The 10646-nt window shown below is 37.4% G+C and overlaps 1 protein-coding gene across 8 annotated transcripts in view; it reads left to right on the plus strand.

Annotated features, from left to right (window-relative positions):
* The window catches only part of LOC111861306 (receptor-type tyrosine-protein phosphatase H), a 63573-nt gene extending 56067 nt beyond the window's left edge, over positions 1-7506 (plus strand). For 7 of the 8 annotated variants that reach the window (XM_023845757.2, XM_023845755.2, XM_023845761.2 and 4 more), the window contains 3 exons: positions 1774-1840; positions 2195-2336; positions 7307-7506. In XM_023845757.2, the coding sequence (XP_023701525.1) occupies positions 1774-1840; positions 2195-2325 (198 nt within the window). In that variant the 3' untranslated portion in view covers positions 2326-2336; positions 7307-7506. The remainder of the gene's footprint in view (positions 1-1773; positions 1841-2194; positions 2337-7306) is intronic. The other variant, XM_023845760.2, reaches the window with a different exon arrangement.
* Positions 7507-10646: the final 3140 nt, after the last annotated feature.

Here is a 10646-nt window from a genome sequence, read left to right on the forward strand (position 1 = left end):
GACCACGAGAGAAGTAGACCCCCCCCCAAGTCTTATCTTCATTAATTTTTATATTCCAGCGCTCACACCAGGTCTCCGTTGAGCTGAGACTGCACTGAAGTTTTCTAACAATAAAACCCTCCTTGCGATCTGTCGCATATAGACAGTTGTCGTCCGCAAAGAGGGCCAGGTGAACACCATGTGTTTGGGGGGCATCATTTATATACAAATTGTAAAGCATAGGGGAAAGGACAGAACCTTATGGCACCCCTGCTTGCATTTACCTTGACGTTGACATTTCGCCTTCAAGCGAGACCCTGAATTTACGTTTAGAAAGAAAGGACCCAATAAGTTTGGTCAAACTGTTCAAGAATTCCAATTTTGATAACTTATACAGCAATTCTGAGTGCCACGTGGTATCAAAGGCTTTTTCGATGTCCAAGAACACCGCCGCCATAGACATTTTATTGTTGAAATTAAGGGTCACGTGGTCCGCCAGCCTCATACATTGCAATGTCGTGCTGTAATATGCACGAAAACCAAACTGACTTGCACTGAGCAGGCCTCTTTCTTCAATATGTTTTTGGAGGATATTCAAAATTGCTTTTTTGAATAATATTTCTGTCGTGGACAGGAGGCTGATCGGATGTAAATTTTGAGTAAATATCGGGTCTTTACCCGGTTTAGGTAAAGTTATTATTTTTGCTTCCTTCCAAGTATTTGGAAAATGAGAGAGCCGAAAATAGTGATTGAATAAATGAGTTAGGTGAACCAATGGTCACCTTGGAAGGTGCCTGAGGCATTCATTTGGGATGCCGTCAATTCCGCAGGCCTTTTTTAATTTCAGGGATTTTATTAATTTCTGAACGACACATGGTCTGATGTTTAGAGGGGGGTTTTCATCCACGGCTTCCAGCAGAGCTTGAACTCTAGCCTCCACCCACTCTTCATAGTTTTCGTCGCACAGGTCATGTGGCGTGAACTGAATTTCCAAACAGTCATCAATTTCGTTGGCTTTTTCAGAAGGATGAAATTTTAGGCCATGACAAATGTGAGCTTTGGGCTCTGCCTTTTATATCATGCTTGATGGGTGGAGCAAAACTTGCATTTGCGATTGTGAGCACTGATTGGCCAGTGATGATGCAAAGTTGGGCTGGACAGTGAGTGCTGTATAAATATGAGTGCAATGTCCAGCAATGTGATATTCACTTATGAGTGAGTGTTGTCTGAAAGATCGGCAAAACAGCGTGTTGTGTGGGGATATTCCCACATATCCATTAATCTGTTTCACGTGTCATTAGTCCCAGATGATGGAAACAAAGATGATTTATGAAACATCAGGGTTAAATTCTTCTTTGATGTGTCAAATATTTGAAGGGACTGAAACTCCAGTGCTTAATACACTCAGCTTCCATTTCCTCCATTCTCAAACCTGTACATGCATGTTTTTTGCTACCAGTCTTTCACACTGGCCCAAATTGGGCTCCATTTTCTTATCCCCTCATTTCAGTCTCATGGCCACTTCTCTAGTCTCCTGCATATATAACAGAGCAATTTCCTTGCCCTACACACTCTAACCCTAAAGATGGATGTAACATATTCCTCTGAAACATAGTATCTGCCTACAGGGCTATTTGGTATCACATCCCAGAGGATCACAGTCTGAACAGTCAGCATTATGAAAATCTCAAAACTTAAGAAACTTATCATACATTTTATTTTTACTTAGAATCATATGTTTAGAAAACTGTAAACCTGTATGATTTGCATTTGAACTAATATTTCTTCTTTCAGGGGCAGTACAAATATATATATAGGTGCATTAAAGATGCGATAGAAGACCCAACAATTGTAAATCCAGGTGAGTCCAATATTAAGAGAATACTGAAATATATTTTTGGAATTACTAAAATGTTGTTACAGTCTGTTTTAAGATTGAGTAGGCAACTTCTTGACTTTCAGATGGATCTTCTGTCATGATCCTCTACCCTATCATTAAGAACATAATTTTAATTGGGGACTAGCACATTGTTTCTCTTCATGTATCTTGAAGCATTCTTCTCAGGTCCAGAGTGGATTATATAGTATATCGTAGGAAAAAATACAATGAATACAGAGAAAGTAGATTATAAAATGCGAGAGACACTTGAGAAAATATATACAGATAGCTTAAAATTACATAATTATTCATACAATTAATGTTTCTGATTATCAGCAACAGCAACAAATAACCCGCTGGAGCCTATCTACGAGAATGTGGGCACCTCTCTCAATTCTCTACAGTATGAGAAACTACCCAAGGTGAGCTCGAAGAATAGCAGCTCGGAAAGTGAATGTGAATTGTAGAACTAATACATGTAAGTTAATCAAACTGAAAAGGAATGGCTGGTTACATTTCTTCCCTCTACCCTTGCAATCTTGCTGCCATGAAACTGTTTTAAAAATAAAAAAGGACAGACAGAGTTGTATGTATCTTCACACAGAAGAACACAATCTTAATTTTCACTGCTGTGAAATTCTCAGACAATATCTACTATATATTCTACATGACCTTCATTTGGCAGAAGCTAAGATTTTTATTTTGGAGATGGCTTCATTGTTACATATGCTTTCACATTGTTTTTATCTGATGCTGTCTAAATTATATTATCTGTAATGTTTATTCACTAATGTGCTTTTCAATACATCATGCCCCTGAATTATGGAAGGGATGTATTCTTGAAAATGTGCTACATCATGAAATCTTTCAATGAAAATCCAGTTTTTCTCTTAGCTCCATTTTGTAAGTGGAGATGTGTTTGTATGGAAATCTTTTCATATTTATACTAAGAACAAATCTTCCTACCCATCAGAAATAATTGTGGGTACACGATATAAATTAAAAGAAAACTCTACTTCTTTTGGCTTGTTTTGGACTTCATCCATCGTCTGGTATGTAAAAGACAAAAGAAGTCCAAAACAAGCCAAAAGAAGTAGAGTATACACCATTGTCAGAATCCTTTCAAGTCTATCTAAAAGAAAACTGCTTGCAGTTCAATGTAACAGCCACTTTCCAAACATATCTAATAAGAGCAACTCACTGTACGCTCTAAAATATGATGGGAATAGCAGCCAAGCTGTCACCCATTCTCCTCCATCACTGACATATGCTTAAGTTAACCAGTGGCCCGCTATATAACACACTACCTCATTGGTACATGCATGTGTGTGATGTGAATTTCTGAACGTATGGCTGAATTTGTTGTTGTTTTGCATTCTGTGTTTAAAAAGAAATTAATGTTTATTCAGAATTTCATTAATGACACATTTATGATCTCAAGTCTATGGTCATGTTTTATAATGTCCATAACCTGAATGTCTGTAACCCAGATACACATTGTAGTTAATATTAATTTACTACATAAGTCATTTATAAGACCAAGTGCATCTGAATACTGGCTTCCACTCTCTTACTTATTGATAGTTCCAAAGTAAACAGTTCATTAGTTCCATTGGTGTAATGTGTCATTCATAAAGTAGAGACTGAATTAAATCTTCAACACTGAATGCTCTGAAATACAAATCACAGTCACTTGGTCAGCATCATGGAACATTACAGATAGCACACGCTTTACATGTATAATGCAGAACCTTGGCTTTTACTCTTTTTAGGTATATTCTTGAGACTATATCATTGCTTTGAAATTAAATTGCTAATTCTGAGGCAGGGCAAGCATAAGTCTTTACTGATCTCATCATTTCCTTATGGAGGGTTACTTTAATGTTGGCACAGATATGTTCACTTTTGAATAGGGAGTACATCATAATAAATGTTCTGAAGGGCTGGGCTTTAATCGTTTCTGTACGCAGTCTCCATATAATCCTCTTAGCAAAGATTACACCGAGATATTTTACATGATTGATGGAGGGATATTCCGTCCATTCAGTGTAAGATGAGACTCAGGGGGCCTAAGTCATGAGAAAAGTAGATGGCCCGAGTCTTATCTCCATTGATTTTTATGTTCCAGCACTCACATCATGTCTCAATAGCACTGAGACCTCACTGCAGATACCTGAAAATACAGGGTGATTCACGAAGTTTTACCCCGGCTTATGGTACATATTCCTGGGGTTATTTCCTGAAAATTTTCCTTATAAACTTTTGATCGATTTTCAATAGTTACGGAGTAACAATAGATTTTCAAAACGCATCATTGTGAATGCAGCGCTATGCTTCCCTCCTTGGGTGACCTTGTGTTCCAGTCAGCTGTGTCGGCAGATAAGGTAGACCGGCTGGAATGTTGCGTGATCCTAGGTAGAGCGATCCACTAGTTAACAGGACGTTGTGTTGGCGACTTTGTGAAGTTCAGATGCCGTACACATTTTCCACTGAGGAATACGCCAGTATGATGTTTATTTTGGGTGTATGTGATGGAAATGCGAGAGCCACTGCTGCCGAATATCACTGGTGTTATCCTAATCGCAGGATTCAGAATCCTAAATCCATTAGCAGTACATTCAACACATTGAGACAAACTGGTTCTCTCCCCAGCGTTCGTATACAATACGAACAAAATCCTCAACATGAATTGTGTGAAGAAGAAAACATTCTTGATGATGTAGAGCACAGTCCGCGTGCCAGTACAAGACGTCTAGCTCGGCGGTTCGGTGTTTCTCAGTCCATGGCGTCGAGGACTCTTCATGAGAACAGGCTGCATCCTTATCATTTACAGCAAGTACAACACCTACAACCAGGAGACTGTGCTCTTCGTCTGCAGTTCTGCAAGCGGTTAAATAGAAAACTGGCAGTTGTACGGCTTGATAATGTTCTGCAGTGAGGCACAGTTTACACGGGACGGGGTCAACAACAGTCACAACTTGCATGTTTGGGCAGACAATAATCCCCGTGCCATGGTAGAATCAAATTTTCAACACTGATTCAGTGTCAATGTCTGGTGTTGTGTTCTGTATGATCAGTTAAGCGGCCCATTCATTTTTCCTGGCCGCTTAACTGGTGAGATTTATCTCCACTTCTTAGAAGAAGAATTAGCACAGTTACTTGAAGATGTTCCTCTGGCAACAAGATGCCGGATGTAACTTTCAGCATGATGGGGTGCCTCCTCACTTCTCCTATGCAGTAGCAGCTCACTTGGATTGGCATTTCCCACAGCGGCAGATTGGTCGCGGAGGCCGTAACGCCTGGCCTCCCAGGTCGCCAGATCTAATGCCGAAGGACATTGTGTACCAGGTAAAGGTACAAGCACGTGAAGCGTTGCTTGAACTTATTCTGGACGCGGCGATGACAATAAGGAACAAACGTGTGGAACTGCGAAATGCTACGAGCGCGGTTCATACGCATGCGACACATTATGTTGACATGCAGCGAGACATTTTTGAAAATCTTATGTAAATCCAGTCATCTTCTAAAGCACTACAGTTTAAAGGGAACAGTTTGATAGAAGGGTGTGATATGCAACCATTGGTATGTTTACAGAATTGGATGCTGAAAATAATGTAATTTTGTAACATAAAGTTGACGAAAAATGTTGCACAATGCAAAATTAAGAAATTGAAAAAAAAATGGTTCTAGAATGCTTCTTTCCTAAAACATTAACAGTTTAAAAAATGTGTGTATTATATTTTTAATTTGTTTTGACTGAAATTAGAAGAAAAAAAGATTTTTTACCAGTTTTCAAATTACTATATCTCTTTAATTATGAGTTGGATACCATTAATATATTAAAATTTTTTGTTCCAAATTACCTCTGGAATGCCCTCCCTAAGTGGGGGTAAAACTTCGTGAATCACCCTGTATAACCTCCTTTGCAGTAACTAATTTTTCCCATTAGCTCTCACTATGTAACCTCAGCACAGACCACATAGGAAATATGCTTCCAAGAAATCTTCCATTGTTTAATGACTCGTTAAGTGGGCCTTTGCCTAGTGATGGTCCCGGTATTGTTGTTGTAGGAGCTTGTTTTTATTGCTGCAATAATATGTTCACTGGCCGTTGCCTAGTAATGGATACATTTTCTGTGTCTGCTATTCATAGTATTTTAGTGTTATGAGTTTTTGAAGTTTATGGTGAATATGTAAAGCTGATTTTTAAATTGAGGCATGAATGTTCTATATTGTCGGTTTATTCGGTGTGTAAGATTTGTGAATTTTGATTTTAGCTTTGAGGGCTGAGGCTTTTATGTTCATGTGTCAGATATATTTCCTCATTTATTGATCTCTTAAGTTACTACAAAGTTTTCAGTTTTTTTTAAGTTTTGCATGCATATTTTATACTTATGATGCAAGGAAGTAATTTGGTCAAGATGTTAATTCCTACTTTGTGCCACAAATTTAACCCTTTTTCTGATGTTTGTTTCAATAGTATCAAAATAGTATTTGCAGTATTTCCACCTCCCCAACTGGTATATGCCAGTATGCATGCTGATAAAGAGTTAATGTGTGCTGGAAAACTTGTCAAAAGTCACACATCTGTTGGTACATTGTCTGTTGCAACCTTGAGGCTAAACCTGAGCATGAGAGTTCTGGCAATTAAAAATATATATATATGTAAAATAAAAACACCGATTGTGTTTAGTGAAGGTTTAATAGGCACATTATAATTGAGTATGTTGTACTGTGGCATGTAGACCCATTGCTAGCGGTGAATCTGTAAACATCAGCTGTTGATAGACAATGCCTACAACATACACGCAGCCAACAGTACAGAAACAGTGTTTTCTCTGTTTCTGTCTTCACGGATGGACTGTTGCTATGCAACATGCATGCTGTGATGTCACACAACAGTACGTGGCCATTACGTGACATTTCCTATGTGTCCGTCATCTTGCGCGTGTGCAATGACGTAACACAGCAACAGTGAGTAGGGGTCATGTGATATGTGTTTACTGTTGGTCGATGTCGGTCTGTCAGCTATATAAGTGAGTGACAAATTTCAGTTGAGAGGAGTTATGAGTTCAAGAGATAAATAGTAGTGGCGGAAGCATGAGGAGATTTTGAGTTGGAACTATAAGTGACAGTGAGTGCGTGTGACAGAGTCCTGAGTTCTGAGTTGCAGTAGAGTTATGAGAGATAGTAGCAGCAGAAGCACGTGAATGGCAGGAATTGGAACTATTAGTACAGAAGAATACAGGAGGTGTGTACATCAGCAATAGCGCTGAATTGCCTGTATTTGAGTGTGATTATGAGAGAGTATGTAACCAAGATGCTAATATATCCAATCATCCGAAATAGAACCTGTTATTTCTTCACACGTACCACCCTACACTTGATAGCGTGTACTGAATGTTGTGTCTGTTTTCCTGTAATTTGAGTTCCTGCTCATTTGTTTCAGTGGAAGAAGAAGGATCAGGAGGCTTAATGCTTAACAAGGAAGTGTGAACATCATGAAGACAATAGCTGGTACTGTAAATAAGATAGTCTTTTTACAGTAGAAACTTCGATAATCATGTAATCTCCAACCCAATATTATTATAAAAATTGTTAACCCTTTCCATGTTGGTTTCTTATTTAAATAAACACTCCATCATTGTATATTTTTCTTGTAACATATAATTTCTATTGTTCAGAAGCTGCAAATAGCTTTAACTATTGAGAAATGGAGGAATATGTTTATTTTGCTGGAATTCTCAAATGCCAGATAAATACAGCTCAGTGTGACCACTCATTGTAAGCAACATGTCTTATATGTAGCACAGAACGGGTTAAGTAAGGGCAACATAATGTAAATGGACTCTTAATTTTAATCAACAAAAGAATATATTCCTTGATAGAGGTGGTATTGAAGCATTCTGTCTTTAAAGTAAAATGATTCTTTATGAATTGAAACGAAATAATTTATTTCTCCATTTATTTAAATAATCATAATTTCTAGGCCAGTGATTTTCAAGTATTGCTAAACCTCTTTTTTATAATAAAGACATTCCAAGAACTGGTGACTTCTACCTACAACAAGGTTTGCCTGAGAGAGGGAGGGAGGGAGGAAAGTTGAAGGGGGTTGGACTAGCTGTAACAACTAGGGGAAGGATATCTTTGCCCATATTTGTTTACCATTTTCCTTGAAATTACATATTCTGAAAAAAGCATCACATAGTTTATTACCTATTGCAAAATTTGCTGATGTGTAAGCACATATTCAGTATGTAACTGAAAGTTGCAAACAAACTTTGGGCATGAGTTCCACATACCAAAACCAGAAAAAATGTCCATATCAACATATGTCTTGAAACATTTAATTTGTGAGTTATAGCTGAAAGAGTACATTTATAATAAGTGCTCAAAATTTCCTCCATGAGAGTCAATGGATACCTTGATGTGTCTTATCATGGACTGCTGCATCTGTCCACAGATGCTGGGCAGTTGCAAATAGTCTGCTATGCATCCACAATGTGATGGTTAGGTGCCACATCATTGTCAACAGGAGCTGTGTACACAAGGGTCTTTACAGATAAAAATGCAGAGGATTCAAATCTGGCAAGTGTGTAAGCCATGCAGTGAGTCTTCCTGTACCTATCCATCAGTGATGATAGGTGATATTGAGAACATTTCGCACAGCACAACTAAAATGTGCTGGACCACCATCATGCAACAGCTGTAAGTCACAAATTAAATGTTTCCAGACACATGTTTATATGAACATTTTTTTTTTGTTTTGACATGTGAAATTTATGCCCAAAGTTTGTCCACGCCTTTCAATTGCACTCTGTATATTCTGTGAATTCATTTACTGCAAATCACATCAAGGATAAATGTTTGAGGGTATTGCTATGACTGACTGAACAGCATGGCATGTAGGATGGATCACAACACTTCTACAACTACATTTCTTGGACATGTTTAATTTCAAGTACTGAAATTTGTGTATGTACATCAGCTATGAATTGTTGGCCACACTCTACCAAATGTTGCAAGTGATCTGGTTTAAGATGTGAATGAAGTTTCATTTCAGTCTTGAAATTTCCTTCTTTTGTCTGCCTTGAATAAATGCCAGTACTGAAACGTTACCACACGTTGAATGATGATTTTTCTTGACAGACATTTGTCTAGGCCAGTGATTGCCAAACTGATGCTCCCTTGATACAAATAAAAATATTCGAGGCCCAGAGCCTAGAAAATTATTTAATAGTGTGATTTATCAATTGAAGAATATACTCATAATTACTAATCAACTTTAATTTTATCTTTGAAGCATTTTTTCTATAAATTTAATGTGACCTCCTGTTTGCAATTTACATGATGATAATTAACCATTAGCATTTGCTGTAGCCTCCAGAAGGGTCTTGGCTCCCATTTTTGGGAACACTTGTCTAGATATACAGGTTTCTTTACATGTCACACATGGGATTTTTAAAATATTGTTCATCAGTGTAACTGCATAAGTATTACATTTTTAGAAGATTACTGACTTCTGAGAAGAGTTTCTGTGTAACATGATATATATATATATTTATCAACGTTCAAGAAAATCTGCTGCCATCATCATCAGGGTGGAGTGTCCTCTGTGGAGGCAGCAGGTTCCTCTGAAATGTTGATAAACATCTACTAGACTGCATGGCATCAGATCCTGGATGACAGTAATCTTCACAGTCACTGCCACAAGAAACTCAGATCTCACATGAAAATATCTTGATGAAATATCATCCCCAAATGTAAAATATTTTATCACACATTAACATATTCCCCTTTTGTAAATAATCAGTCATACCGTAGTAGTAATTTTTCTGGTTTTATTTTTAAACTTCATGGCTAATACCACTGTTCAGAAGTTGTATTTATGTATGACTTTTGAATAGTGCAAAATACACATAATTTAAGGTTGTGAAACATGTGTGTAAACTGTATTGCACAGAATACTGAGACATTATTAATTAAGTTTAAAAGCAGTCAAATTAAAATGTTGTCAGTGACAGAAACAGATTCAGTTTCCAAAATGTCATGTTTGAAAAAACTCAAGACAATTAACAATGTCAAAAATAATATTCATGTTTATTGCCCCACACCATTGTAAGAGGCATTTGAATATCTTATCATGCATTACTTTTTTCTATTAGCCATCATATTATCCTTTTCCTTATGTTTTCATGGCCAAATTTAATACATGGCTTTGCTTTCATAAATAAGCTGTGTAAAATGTTTAAGTCTTCCAACATCTTGGCAAACACTGCAGCTCTGTTTCATCCAATTATGCCTTCACCTTCCACACATCATTCACTACCACCTTCAAAAAAATTAATCCTGAAGATGGCAATTGCAGTGTTCATATCACCACCAGAAAACCTTCAATATTATACATGACTTATTTTGAAAGCCAAAATCTTACAACATGGAGATTGTTGGATTTGGGGTTTTCACATCAGTGACAATGGAGATTACACTCTTTTAGGTTATAAAATTGTATAGTTTGGAAAGAGTCTGATGTTTCAGAGGAACATATGGGTTAGATCCTCAGGGTTAAAGTGTATGCCAAGCAAGAAATCAGCAGAAACAGGCAACAATTTAAGCCTAGTTATGTAAGTTTACAACCCAGAAGACTGTACACTTCTTAGTCACTGCCATTAGAACATCAAATCCAACATATGAGAGTAAGTTTGTAATAGGAAATAGCTGCAAAGAATTTTGAAAGTATGCTGTTGGGTGCATGTGGTAGCGTAGTTGGTTGAGGCACTTTGCTACAA

This window comes from Cryptotermes secundus, unplaced genomic scaffold (assembly GCF_002891405.2).
Source record: "Cryptotermes secundus unplaced genomic scaffold, Csec_1.0 scaffold158, whole genome shotgun sequence".
NCBI lineage: Eukaryota > Metazoa > Arthropoda > Insecta > Blattodea > Kalotermitidae > Cryptotermes > Cryptotermes secundus.